The 14,597-nt window shown below is 46.6% G+C and overlaps 1 protein-coding gene across 5 annotated transcripts in view; it reads left to right on the forward strand.

Annotated features, from left to right (window-relative positions):
• Positions 1-14,597, forward strand: part of MYH11 (myosin heavy chain 11) — a 106,098-nt gene that overhangs the window by 37,193 nt on the left and 54,308 nt on the right. For all 5 annotated transcript variants that reach the window (XM_032460975.1, XM_032460974.1, XM_014554534.2 and 2 more), the window contains exons 4-5: positions 3,109-3,136; positions 14,011-14,113. In XM_032460975.1, coding sequence (XP_032316866.1) covers positions 3,109-3,136; positions 14,011-14,113 — 131 coding nt within the window. The remainder of the gene's footprint in view (positions 1-3,108; positions 3,137-14,010; positions 14,114-14,597) is intronic.

The following is a 14,597-nucleotide window of genomic DNA, read 5'->3' on the forward strand; positions in this document are numbered from 1 at the left end:
TCCCTCATCTGTAGAGTGAGGGTGGGGCCAGTGCCCAGGTCAAGGGGCCGAGGTGGGAGCTGAGCGGGTCACCACACCCAGGCGCTCAGGGCGGGCCCGAGGCGCGGTGAGTGCTCGGAGGTGGGGGCTGCTGGGGGCACTGCGGGCGCGCAGCTCCTCCTTTCTTCTCGTTCCTAAGCTTTATGGTCATGATGGTTTCCTCGAGAGCAATAAAGATTATCTTTACATTGGTTTTTTGGCAAGATGAGGGGACCGTTACACATACTCATAGCACAGACATAAGCAGGACGGAAGTGGGTGGAATGAAAGTAGGTCTCTCCCGTGTCCTGGTTCTCAGTCCCTTGGACCCTCTCCTCAGGGACAACCAGTGTTGGCTGTGTCAAGGGTAGCTTGACAATATATACAACATACGCAAGTATTTGAAGATGGATGTGTGTGTGTGTGTGTACCTATACATATGTATATATGCACTTGTGTGCATGTCTGTTTGTGTGAAAATACATCCCTCTTTTTAAAACATAAACACTCTATCGTCCAGCCTTTTATTTTTTAGCTTAGTGTATCTCAGATTGTTCTGCATCCGTCCGTGAAGATCTGCCTGGTTCTTTTAATGGCTGATTCTGTGGCCAGGTCGTACCAGGTTTTAAATACCAGAATGTGGTTAATGAGTCTTCAGTTGATGGACCCGTAATGTGGATTCCTTTCTGGTCTTTCGCTTTTGCTGATATTTTTGCGGTGACCAACTTGAGTGTCTGTCCTTGGGCACACGTGTGGGTGTTTCTGACGTGGATGTTTCTCGAGGGTGGTAGAGCAGCCAGGAATGGGAGCAGAAATTGGGGGATGTAGGGAATCAGTAAGCTGGAATGGAAGGTGGGACTTCGTGGTGATGGAGGGTTCTGATGCCGAAGGAGGGCACCCCCTCTCTCTGTCCTGTTTGTTCCTGTGTCCCTTTTCCCTGCAAGGGCCTCCCCTCCTTTGGTCCTCAGCTCAGAGGTCAGACTTGCCTGAGTGAAGCCTCCCCCGACCCCCTGAACGTGCCTCCTGTGGGCAGCTGTGGCCAGTGCTGCCAGCTCAAGGTGAGGGTGAGGAAGAGGAATTAAATGGCTTTTCCACCTTTTGTCCTGAGGATCTGGCTCAACCAGGGAACCAGAATTTCCATCTGTTACCTGAGGGAAAGGAGAGAGATTGATTGGAGGTGGGCATAGGATCCATGGAACTTGTCCAGTCATCTCACTCATCTTATCCTGGGGTGGACCAGATCTTCTTTATGTAATGTAGGTCTCCCTCCCACCTCCAGATATGGTCATTACTGCCCTCTCTGGCCCCCATTGATGATAGGGATGGTCTTCTCCAGTCCCATCCATCTGCCCGTCCGTTCATCCATCCATCCATCCTCCCTCCCATCCTTCCATCTATCCTCCTATCCATCCATCCATCCATCCTCCCATCCTCCCATCCATCCATCCTCCCATCCATCCACCCACCCATCCATCCATCCAATAAATATAACTGAGCACCAACTATACACCAGGTACTTGAGATACAACGTTAAACAAAACCGACAAGCCCACTCTTCCCCAGTAAAGTTTGCTTCCTAGTGCAGGGAGACAAACACATGAGGTCATTCCAGATGGGTCTAGTGGTGTGAAGGAAATAAACAAATTGCCTGAGTGCCCAGAGGTTGTGGCATGCATCCCTGTGGACAGAGAGTTAGAAAAGCCCTCTCTGGAAGTGGAAGCCCCTGAGATGACGGGAAGGCATCACCCTTGGCAAGAACTGGGGAGAGAGGTCTTCCCAGGCAAAGGCCCTGGACGAGAAGAGTGTGTTCTCTGTGGGAAGCAGGTGCCTGTGTAGGAGCTGAGTAGGGATAACGAGAGAAGGGTGCCAATGAGGCGGCTGGGTGGAAGAGCTCATGGTCCATGGTGGGGAGATTCGGGGCCACGGGGACTCCCCAGCTGGTTTTGGCCAGGGTGTGGCTGATCCAACTGTTTTAAGAAGATTCTTCTACTACAATGCAATGCCACCTAATTGTGAAGGTAGATGCCACTCCAATGGAGAGGAAGTCTTGGCTAGTGTTAAAGGCTCACCCTAAAATTTCACAATTAGCAAGTACATTGTGCTGCACTTGGTGATTGGTGTCATTTTTTCTTTAAAGAGCTAGGTACATAGTCAGAAGATACTAACTCAGTTTAGAAGTGATCAGTAACATCTGCTTAATCATGTTTAATCTCACGGTGCCCTCAGCATCCATCAGGGTTCTCCGGTGGTAAGCAACAGAGACCTTAACTAGGAAAGGAATTTGTGGAGGAGTATTGGGGAGCTCATAGATGGGGTGGGATGAGTGGGAGCCAGCCTCAGGAGATGTCAGAAATTGGGGTTGCTTGAGTTTTGGAGGCAGGAAGTGAGGCCCCCTCAGGGCTCTGCCCACCCTGCTGTGCTTTCCTGTCCTTGATCCAGCTCAGAGTTTTAGCTCAGAGAATCTGATTGAGGTAGCCTGGGAAACGTTGTTGCCTCTTGGCTGGAAAGCTTGTGGGTCAGTCCTACCAAGACTGTACATGGTGGCAGGGTCGGAGCAGGGGACGAGTCTCCTTTAGGAACACAGGATGCTCTTCCGGGAAGAAGAGGGAATTAATGGTGGTTTGTCAAACCAAAAATAGTCACTACCCCATATTCCAGTTAAAGAAACTGAGGCATGGAGAGGTTAAGAATACTCACCCGAGGCCACAGAGCTGGGAAGTGGCCAAGTGGAACCCCAGTCTGTCTGGATCCAAAGTCTGTATCCAAATCTAGGCAGAGTGGGTCTCCTGGGAACCTCCCAGACCTGGTGGGGCTGGGATGCTCACTGCCTCCTGAATGAGTCAGACTCCAGCATCTTTCTGGGGCTGCCTCTGGGACTTTGGGGTAGGAAGAAGTATCTAAAAGAGCCCTGCTGCCCTCTCGGGCTTGGCTTGTCCCTGTACCCTGGGCAATGAGCCCAGCTGGCCCCTTGTCGCCCCTGGTGGGGCCAGCATGTAGGGTCTTAAATGGGAGGTCCAGGAGGCACCATGTTCAGACCCTCAGCTCAGAGTTAACTCTAACTCATGGCTCTTCTTCTCTTTCTGTTCTCAGATCGGGAGGACCAGTCCATTCTCTGCACGTAAGTGAAGCTGCTTTTTCTTCTATTTTTCTGGAGTTGCAATCCAACCTATCAAAGGAAAAAGTCCTTGAGAACAGAGCTGTGTGATTCGTTGGCCATTCCATGCACCCCACCCTGCACCTGGCACAGTGTAGGTGCTCACTGAATATTTGTTGAACAGATGTTCTGCGGAGGCAGGCATCTCTGGTGCCGTCTTATTCTACACTGCCTCCCTTTTTAAAACTAGCATTTATTGAGCACTTACTGTGTGCCAGGCCCTGAACTAGATATTTTACAGACAGGATTGCATCTAAAGTGCATTAACAGCTCTGTGAAGGTAGATGCCACCTCCATTGGAGAGGAAGTCTTGGCTTGTATTAAACGGTCCCCCGAAAACGTCACAATTTGCAACCACGTTGTGCTGCCCTTAGTGATCGGTGTCATTTTTCTTTGAAGAGCTGGGTACATAGTCAGAAGATATTAACTCAGTTTAGAATCATTCAGAGAATTTTCAGTATTCAGGGAAACCCCTCATGTGGTGGAAGAACACAGGCATCCCTTGGAGATATTGTGGGCTTGGTTCCAGCCACTGCAAGGAAGCGAGTAACGCAATCCAGTGAGTCACACGAGTTTTTTGGCTTCCCAGTGCATAGAATAGTTATGCTTACACCATACTGTAGTCTAGTAAGTGTGCAATAGCATTGTGTCTTAAAAAAAAACAATGGACACACCTTAATTAAAAAATGCCTTATTGCTAAAAAGTGCTGTCATCTGTCCCTTCGGCAAGCTGTAATCTTTTAGCAATAGTAGCATCAAAGATCCCTGATCACAGATCATCTTGACAAACATAATAATAATGAAAAAGTTTGAAATATTGCAAGAATTACAAAAATGTGATGCAGAGACACAAAGAGAGCAAATGCCGTTGGAAAAATGGCCCCAATAGACTTGCTTGACGCAGGGTTGCCACAAACCTTCAATTTGTAAAAAAAGCACAATATCTGTGAAATGCAGTAAAGCAAAGTGCAATAAAATGAGGTCTGCCTGCAGTCGACCCCCAAAGAGCTCCGCCTCCTAGTCACCAGAACCTGTGAATATGTCAGGGGACGTGGCAGAGGGGAATGAAGGTTGCAGTGGCATTAAGGTTGCTAATCAGTTGACCTTAGAATAGAGAGAGGATCCTAGATTATCCAGGTTGGCCGAGTGTAACCACAGGGTCCTTACAAGTGAAAGAGGGAGGCAGAGGAGGAGTTGGAGGGGGGGGTGCAATATGAGAAGAATTTGACCCACCATTGCTGACTCTGAAGATGGAGGAAGCCGAACGTGAGAACAGTTTCTAGAAGCTGGAAAAGGCAAGGACATGAACTCTCCCGGAAAGAAACACAGCTCAGCTGACACCTTGGTTTTAGCCTAGTATGATCCGTGTCAGACTTCTGCCCTCCAGAGCTGTAAGATCATCACTTCGTGTTGTTTTAAGCCACTAAATTTGTGTAATTTGTTACAGCAGCAGTGGGAAACTAATACACCCTCCATCCTTCCTTCCTTCTTAACCCCTGTTCCTACCCCTAACGTTAGCAAACAGCTCGGCTGGTTATGGCCAACGTGAGTTGTGTGTGTCAGGGGTGGTCATGGCCGTTATAGGTCGGGTTCGGCACTGGGGTCTCAAACTGTGCATGTAGCTTAGGAGAAACCAATCACCTGATCTAGTGCAGGTGAGGGGACCACCATCCACCCAATGAATGTGTTCCAGAGTGAGGAGAGAACAGACATCGGACTCCGCCCAGCCCTCCGCTGGGCTCGTTCCCCTGTGCCCTGACGGCGTGAGCATCTTGCCTCACCGAGCACGCTCCCTCTCCTGTGTTGTCCGTATCGTACACTCGGGATCCCCGCGTCTAGTTGGCATGTATACATAGAGGCTGCTTTGGAGGGACGTTGCGTACAGTCCCAGGTGCGTTGCTTTTAGGATGTTTTAAGGAATTTTTTCAATTTTACCTTTCTGTGAATTTGTTGACTTACACACGGGTGGTCCCCAGCCTCCATATCAAATGTGACTCCACTTCTCTGTGGGTCTAGGTTCATCCATTTAAGTGTGGCCTCGGGGTTGTCCATCAAGCATGTCACTGAAAGGCTGTTTAGGGTGGGGTTTGTTAAAAGCCAGACTATCCAGGTTTCAATCCTGGCTCTGCCTTTTACTAGCTTGTAGCTTCAGGTACGGAATTTAACCTCTTCATGGCTCCACATTCTCACAATAAAGTAGGGAAATGGGGATGATAATAATGGTACTTAATTCATAGAGTTGTGAGGTTTAAATGAATACTTATGTGTATAAGGATAAGTATATGTGTGTATATATCTGTATATATATCTGTATATACACACACATACTCATTTATATATATATATAATGTATACAGATATATATGTACACACATACTCATATATATGGCTAAGATGTACATCTGACTAAGAACCAAGCCCTGTAAGCTAGATATTCGTATGTCATGACTAACATGTGTCCTGGCAGAGGAGAGATAAGAACCCACTGCTCAAGTCTAGTCACCTCATTTTTATAGAGGAGGAAATCAGAGAGGTTGTGAGATTTTCCCAGAGGCACACAGCAAGTTTTTGTCCACCTGGAGCTAAATTTCTCAAGGCCAGTTGGAGGGCTCAACCTCATCTGTTGGCTTTCATAAATGAGGCGGCCACAGCCCCACCGGCCCCTGTCCCACCGTGGACTGTGGACATTGGGAGTGAGGAATGGCTGACATCTTTTGTATTTAGTGCATCGGTTTGGAGGAAATGGTTTGCAGCCCGTCCACACTGGCTCAGCCACTTATGGGGTAAGAGCTGATACCTGAGTAATGAGAGGGAGTCAGTCCCAGGGAGAATTTGGGGGAGATTCAGGTCGGGGAACAGCAAGGGCAAAGGCCCCTCAGGTGGGAACCACTTGTGTTTTGAGGGGCAGGGACGGTCCAAGGGGCTGGTGCACAGGAGGAAGGTAGAGGGTAGGAGGAAGTGGTTGGCGACACTGTCATGTAGAGCCTTGCAGGCAGGGGTGAGCGTTTGGACAGGAGGTAGCACAGATCTTTCTGATCATTCAGGGAGGCCAGCATGCCGCTTGGGGACAGACACTGATGTTCTCAGAGTCTGGGAGGCCTGAGAGTCACCTGGAAACAGTGCTCCTCCCCTGCACCCCGGCTTGGGTTGCTTGGACTCAGCAGCAGGAGATGCAAGTGTTGGGTGGTTCTCCTGTCCAGGGGAGGCGACTCAGGCCAACAGATGCCTTCCGTCATTCTCCCCTGGGGCCAGCACTGACTCTTGGAGAACCGCAGGCTTCCCAGGGGTCTGCCTTGTGTGCTTCACCATGGCCTGTGTCTGCTCCCAACCAGGCCTGCTGCTTCGACCCCACCTCCTCTTATCCCTTCCACCTTGTTTATGAAAAAGAAGAAATACTTTCTGGCAAAGGCCCGCAGGATTTTTAAAGGTGTTTTTGATAACAGAGCACAATGTCAAAGGGGTGCAGTAACCTCAGGAGAGCAGCAGCTGTGGTTTGCTGGCGAGGCCGTGGAGGCACAGATCTTGGTTTGCTTTCCCGCATTGCTGCATACTAGCTGTCTGTTCTTGGGCAAGTTGGTTAAGCCTCCAAGCCTCAGTCTCCTCATCTGTAGAATGGGGATATTGGTTGTACCCATTTCCCAGGGTTGTTGGGAGAATTGAAGGAGCCATGTAAGGGGGAACTGAACACAGCTTTGACACAGAAGGGGTACCTGTAATAATCCCCTAGGTTTCTGACCCGTCGGTGCAGGCCCTGTGGTAGGAAAACTTCTGAGGTTACCTGGCGGCTACAGGGGTTAATAAGAAGCCCCCACCCCAGTCTTGGCTCCAGAGCAGCCTGGGCTGGGAGTAAGCCCACCCTGGGGTCAGGGTCCTCAGACTGTTTGCCGGCTCTCCTGGCTGCGGAATTAAAGTGATGGGGGCATTTAGGTCCCTTTCGCTCCTAAGCAATGCTGTGACAGCACTTGGAAGCCCTAGCAAGGTGACACAAGGACATTTTGGCTCCAGGACAGACCAGGTTTTCATTTTGGAGGTGGTTGGTGTCCGAGACAGAAAAGGACAGAGTCCTGGTCTCAGCTCTGCCATATTCTCCTGAGATGCCCTACAGAAAGCCACTTATGCTTTCTGAGCCTCAGTTTCTTCATCTATAAAATGGACAACTGCACCTGCCTCACAGGGAAGTTGTGAGGAATGAGTGAGTGAATTCATAAAAAGCACTTAGCACGGTGCCTGATGATGTGTTAATGCTCAGTGAACATAGTTGTTATAAGTTATATTTGAAACTTCCACTCAGCCCTCAGCCATGCTAAGTGAAACCAAGGAAGAAAGTATGGGGTAACAATGCATAGTAGCTATTAATACTGGCTTCTGTTAAACTATGATTATTTTATCTTAATGCATTTTTAGGCATGGCCAGTGAATCTACAGCTGGCTGTTTAGAGGTAATCATTTTATCCCCAGACCAGGATCTACACGTGCAAATGCCCAGAAGAACCTGGCAGGTAATAGAAAGAAGTGAAGTGGGCCAGGAGTGGCAATAGGGAGTGGTGGAGACTGTGGCAAATTGGGAAGTACACATCTATTTAAGGGAGCAGCTGTGATTCTGCCACAGACAACTTATCCCATGGGAGAATGTTGACCCAGTGTTACTAGAGTTGCTTGGGTTTGTCCCTCCCCAATAGAAGCCAGAACTCTGGATTTCATAAATGCAATGGTTGCATTCTCCTTGGTTTTTCTACCCAGCAGTATATCTTAAAGTGCATTCTGTCTGATCATATATAGATCAATGTCCCTCCTTGTAGTGGCTGGAAATGCTGTATTTTATTTAACCAACCCCTGTTGATCAAAATTTTGGTTGTTTTCACACTTAAAAAAACATGTAACTATACATAAAGATATAAATATGTACACATGCACAATTGAACATCATTATTCACTGATTTAATATTTGCAGATTTACCTACTGGTAAAATTTATTCGTAACCCCTCATCGAATACTCATGGGGCTTTCGTGGTCACTTTAGGCCATGTACAGTGCTAAAATCTGGGTCACCAGACACACATGTTTTCAGCTGGGAGGGAACAAGCTGACATTCAACCTCCTTGTTTTAGCTTGGACTGTAAATAAGTGTCCTCTTTGTGGATTATTTAGTGCCACGCTTTTTGCATTTTTTGTACCTTTTTTTGTTTGTTTGTTTAGTGATTCCACTGTTTAAAATGGCCCCGAAGCATAGTGCAGAAGTGCTGTCTAGCTTTCCTAAGCACAGATGTCTCGGATGTGCCTCATGGAGAAAATACATGTATCAGATAAGCTTCCCCCGACCTGAGGTCCACTGCTGTCATCCATGAGTTCAATGCTAATGAATCAACAATATATATTAATTCAAGTGTCATTAAACAGAAATACACGTAAAACAAAGTGATTCTACTGTGATTGGTTGATGAAAATGTTGGGACCAGAAGCTGGAAGGAACCTATCCGTGTATTTCCCCCGGGAGCAATGATGGTTCAGTGATCACTAATTCAGTGTCTGCAGCGACTTTACAGAACATAACCACTGTGAACAAGAGTGACTGTGTGTGTGTATCACGCACATATACACACCCAAACGTATATATTTTTAACTTCTAACTGGTATTTAACATTTCCTTCCATTAAAAACAATGTCTATACGTCAATCAAAAAAAGAAGAAAAAGTTAACAAATCCCATTATTCACAGACTTATTGACAGTATTAACAGATAGTAACAATAACCACTTTGTTTCTAGACTTTTGTGACTGCAACTTTCCCTGCACGTTTAGAGTTGTGAATGACAGGTTCTGAGTTCAGGTGCTAAGGAATTCTAATTGCCGTAGTCTTGAAAACGGAGTCTCTTATCTGCTTTTCAGAAGCGTTTTCTAGCTTTTTTCTCCCAAATATTTTTTTACAGCAAACTCCATAAGGTCAGGAGGACAGATTCTGGCAACAAATACTTACTTTGTGCCAACTGGCACCAGGCAGGTGCTAGGCCTGGGAGTCCTGGTGGTGAACCAGATAAATAGGAATTTCAGGTGGCGATGGGTGCTGGGAAGACAATGAAATGCAGAGAGAAGGTCTGTAAAAATCGTAATAAGTTTGGGGCTGAGATGTATATACACACATATACATAGAAAACTGGGAAACACTAAAACAAGAAAATTATTAATTCTAGGGGAATTTTATGGGAAATCAACATTTGATGCTCAAGGATGATCCGGAATGAGTGATATAGTGCTGTTTAGGTGTGTGGATATAAATGCTAATACAATCTGACGACTTGGTTTCCTAGTCTTTTCTGGTGTCCAGGGGCCACCGACATTCCTTGACTTATGGCCTTTCTCTCCATCTTCAAAGCCAGCATTATAGCATCTTCTAATCTCTATCTCTGCCCCCCAACCCCACCTCCCTCTTATAAGGACTCTTGTGATTGTACTGGGTCCCCAGGATGATCCCAGATAATTATCCCATCTCTGGATCTTTACCTTAAAAAGTCTCTTTTCCCCTATAAGGCGTTCACTGATTCCTGAGATTAGGATGTGGGCATCTTTAGGGGGTGACGCGTGAGATCAGAGAGAGGTGGGTGGGGTCTTCTAGGCCCTGCGGAGGAGTTTGAACTTTAATCTAAAATGGACAGGAAAGCGCTGAAACATTTCAGCCAGAGGTTGGCAAACTCTGACCCATGGGCCAAACTTGTCTATTCTTTTTTTTATTGGAATATAGCCACACCCATGTGTTTACACATTTGCTTTTGTGCTGTAAAGGCAGAGCTGAGTAGTTAGGACTACTCAGTAGTTAGTAGTTAGGACAGAATTCAAAACCCACCAAGCCTAAAATATTTACTATCTTTCCCTTTACAGAAATGGTTTGCTGACTCCTGGCTTAAACAATGGAAAAATGTTACATTTTAGTGATAGTATGAATATTGAAGATACTGATATAAACAGAATATATGAGCATTAGGGGAGAAATGGTTGTAAAAGTAACAGTAGCTAACATTTTTGTGTACCTGGCATTGTTCTAAGTGTTTTATATATCCACTCATTTAATCCTCATAGCAATCATAGAAGTGCTTTTATTATACCCACTTTATAGATAAGGAAACTGAGGCACAAAAGTAGTTAAATGATTTGCCCATGGTCGTATACAGGTAACTGGCAGAGCTGGGATTTGAACTCAGACAGTCTGGCCCTGAAGCCCATTAGTGCTGTTCTGCTGATTGATGCTGCTGGGGGCAAAGGCACTGCTTTTGCCTGAGGAGTTGGAGGTAGTATTCAAAATAGAGGCAGTGCTTAACTGGGCTTTGCTGGATGAATAGGAGTTGGACAGTACAAATGCCAGAGGACTTTGCTGGCTTCAGGGGTGGGAATCACATGAGGACTGAACAACTCTTGAGATTCAGAGACAGTTTGGCTTTGCTACCAAGGGTAGACCACAGGCTGAAATGGACTCGGAAGCGGTGTTCAACCGCAGTGGGAGCCAGGACCAGCTAAATGATTTGTAAACTTATGCAAAATGAAAATGCTGAACCTCTTGTACAAAGATTATGAAGAATTCCAAGGTAGCAATTTCAGAGCATTAAATCAAGCACAGGGCCCTCCCACGGGCCACACCCACAAAGTTCGCCCTGCTGGGGGCTGAGGGACTAAGCAGCCAATGGGTAGCTCCTTCCAGGCTCTGGGGCTGGACTAATTAAAAGGACTTGGCAGTGGGATAATTACAAGGTCAGGAGGCCATATATGGTCATGAGTCCAGATCTTTGCCTGGTATGAGGGAGCTGGGCACCAAGCCCCTAAGAAACAGGACAGAGGTTTAAGGTGCTCAGACTAGGAAGACATCTTCATCCTCAGAGTCTGGGGGTCAGAAAAGCAAAGATATTAATTTTCTGAAGCAGCCCTGGGCACATCAATCTGCAGACGCCCATGATCCTGGAGCTTGGGTTGTTTTCTTTGGCTGAACATCCCAGGACAATTTATTTTTATCAATAAAGCTTGGAAACAGTTGGGCCAAGCAGCCACGGGAGGAGAAGCAGATTCCCAGAGTTTGCGTCCCACTCCCCCACCCCCCTTGCAAAATGGTCATGCCTGTGTCTCTGCGGTGAAAGAGAGGAGGTGGGAGAGGCGGAAGGCAGAGGTAGAAAGTGAGGAAATCACTGTGGGAAAGGAGAGGGGCTGTGGTGATTCAGGGACGCTGTGTGCACTGCTGTCCTACTGTTGGCTTGGACCTGAATGGGCCAGCTATGTAGATGATTTCCCATACTCAGATTTTCTCTTCTTGCTCTGAGAAGAACCTGGCCTCTTCAGTTTGGGGTAATGTCTAGCAAGTGTTTAGATATTAGCCTGATTGAAGTAATTCATACTAAGGTGTGATTGACCAAGTGGCTTGGTTCATTGGTTCCTGGTCACATTTTCAAAAAGCCTATTAAGGCAAGTGAAGACTCCCAGTATACATGCAAGAAGTCTTTGATGGAGTGGGGTCAGACTTTGCTCTGTCTTTTCTGTATTTCATCCCTTTTCTCACTTTAAAAAATAAAAGGGCAATGGGCAGATCATGGGCTCTGGCATTAAGCAGACTCACATTCAAACCTCACTCCTCCATTTCCTATCTGTGTGATAGAGGAGCAGTTGTGACCTAGAACACTTTACTTCAACTTCTCTGAGCCTCAGTTTCCCCATGTGGGTAATGGGGATAATGAATGGGTCCTTCATTAGTTTGTTGGATTAAATGAAAAGACTTGTAAGCCCAATAGCCTGAAGTAGCCCTTCAACACGTATCATTTCCTTTTCCCCATTCCCTTTCTCTGGCCTTAGAAAGCAAGTTCCTAGAGGCTTGGGCCTGTGCCACGGAAGGGTTCGGCAAAATGTTGTAGAGAGTCCTGATTGCATTGGAACCAGAGACCTGGTTTTAATGCTGAATGTGCCCTTGCCTCACTGTGTGACCCAGGGCAAGTTGCTTACCCACTCTGGGCCAAACTTCCTCTTCGTAATAACATGAAAGTGTTATGTGCTACCTTCAGGATTGAGGGAGGGGAGGTAAAGGAGATCATACATGTGAAACAACTAGCACAGGGTTTCTGCTCCCTTTGAAAAGTCAGTTCTCTCCTTAAAATTAAAAAAAAAAAAATTTTTGGACTCAATTTTCCCCCCTCAAGAAAATGAGGATAATGCCTCCACAGCTCCCATTTCATAAAGTTCTTCTGAGGACACGTGAAATAATGTGACCATTGGGAATAAGGACCATTAGGAAGAGGGAGAGGACAGTGTTAGCATCATCATGAGATGCAGTGAGACATTTCAGCCTTCTTGGAGATCAGACACCATTTCTGGATGGATTGGGCCTAGCAATTCAGGGCACATGTTCCTTTTCCTTCCTCCCTGCCTTCTTTCTTACTCTCTTTCTCTCTCTTGCTCTCTTTCTTTCTTCCACGAGCCAAGTTATTAATGGGCCCTTGGGAGAGCAAATTAATTTCTTTATTTCCTAATTAGGAAAAAGGGCAAGCTCTGCACTCGCACTGGTGGCACGGGTTCAGCGTGGAGAACCTTGAACCGACCTCGGGGTGGACACATTCAGACTTTTAAAAAATTATTGCATTTCAGAAAATTCAGTGAGCTCAGCAAATGAGAGTCTAGGCGAAGGAAAGAAAAACAAACAAAAACAAGCAAAAAGAAAATTAGAGGGGAGGACAAGAAGGGTGGAAAGATTTGGTTGAGGTCATCTTTCCTTTCACTAAAAATAGTGGGAGTTAGAGGCAGTGACTGGAACCCTTGGATAAAGCAAGTCCACCAAAATATCTTCAGTGGCTAAGAGAGGTAGCTGGTTCAAGAAGGCTGTTTTGGTAAAAAAAAAAAAAAAAAAAAAAAAAATCCACCACTTATATTCTAGGAGTACTTTTTTGATAAGACAAACTATGCCCTACTGATCTAAACTTACCAGTCATTTACACTTTAGCATGAATTACTTCAATCAGGTTTACCCTTTGACACTTGACAAGATCATTAGCTACCCAGCTGGCAATTAGTGTGGGGTTCTTCAGAGGATAAAGGGCTTATGTCTGCTCAGTGGCTGATGGGATAATCAGTCCTTCTCCTCCTCCTTTTCCTTCCTCTTTTTTGTAAAGGGGATCTTCTAAAACTTTTACCTTAGATCCTGGTACTCTGAGAAGTACTTATGTCCTTCCTGGAAGGCAGCTTCTTGCCTGATTTTTCCATCTCTAACGACTAATAATGTCCTTAAGGTAGATAATCTGTATGATGTCATCTGTATGATACTATAATAGTGGCTACATGTCATTAGACATCTGTCAAAACACATAGGATGTATAACACCAAGAGTAAACTATGGGCTTTGGGTGATGATGCATCAGTGTGTGTTCATCGATTGTAGCAAATGGACCACACTGTTAAGGGGTGTTGATGGTGGGGGAGGCTGTGCAGGGAGAAGGGGCAGGGGGATATAGGAACTCTGTGCACTTCTGCTTAATTTTGCTGTGAACCTAAAACTGCTCTAAAGAAACAAAGTGTTTTTTAAGCAGACAGTTCTAAATAAACCTAAGTTTGGACCTTGGAAGGAAAACTCAGGTTTTCTCTTTTATTCCTTTCATCAGCTTCCTTTCCTGTATCCTCTCGGGAGGAGTAGATTGAGATACTGGAGCAGGGTTTGAAGCCCAGCCCAGCTCTCTACCAGTGGTGTGACCTTGAGCAAGTCTCCTCCCTTCTGGGAGCCTCAGTTTCCCCATCTGACAAATGGCCCGGAGTTGTGGAAAGGTGCTCACAGAGCACCTGTGTGGGCTTATTTCTGGTGAGTCACTGTTCCCATGTCTTTCAGAGGCGAGTCTGGAGCCGGGAAAACCGAAAACACCAAGAAAGTCATCCAGTACCTGGCCATGGTGGCCTCCTCCCACAAAGGCAAGAAGGACACCAGTATCACGGTGAGTGGCAGCTCTGGTTCCGTGGCCATGCCTTAGCAGATGGGCCTCCGGGCTCGTGGGCTGACCAAGGTAGAGACAGCACCGGTGAGAAGGCCAGGACTCAGTGTTTCACTGTGTTTCACTGTCCCTCCTCTGACAGCTCACTGCAGGAGTCTTTTTCTACCCAGGTGGGCCTGTTTGAGTCTGGGCGATTCCTTGCCTTAGCCAGGATCATCATCCTGAGGGGTTCTGTTCTGTGAAATGGGAGGAATCCTGATTTACATCAAGGCTTCTCAGTGTGGTACCGTTGTCATTTTGGACTGGGTAATTCTCTGTTGTGGGGCTGTCTGATGCATTGCAGGAGTTTTAGCAGCATCCCTGGCCTCTCCCCACTAGATGCTGACAGCAGCCCCTCCCCTAGTTATGACATCCAAAAGTGTCTCTAGACATTGCCAGGTGTCCTCTGGGGGGCACAGTCACCCCTGCTTGAGAAGCATTGCTTGAA

The sequence above is a fragment of the Camelus ferus genome, chromosome 18 (assembly GCF_009834535.1).
Source record: "Camelus ferus isolate YT-003-E chromosome 18, BCGSAC_Cfer_1.0, whole genome shotgun sequence".
In the NCBI taxonomy this organism is placed as follows: domain Eukaryota; kingdom Metazoa; phylum Chordata; class Mammalia; order Artiodactyla; family Camelidae; genus Camelus; species Camelus ferus.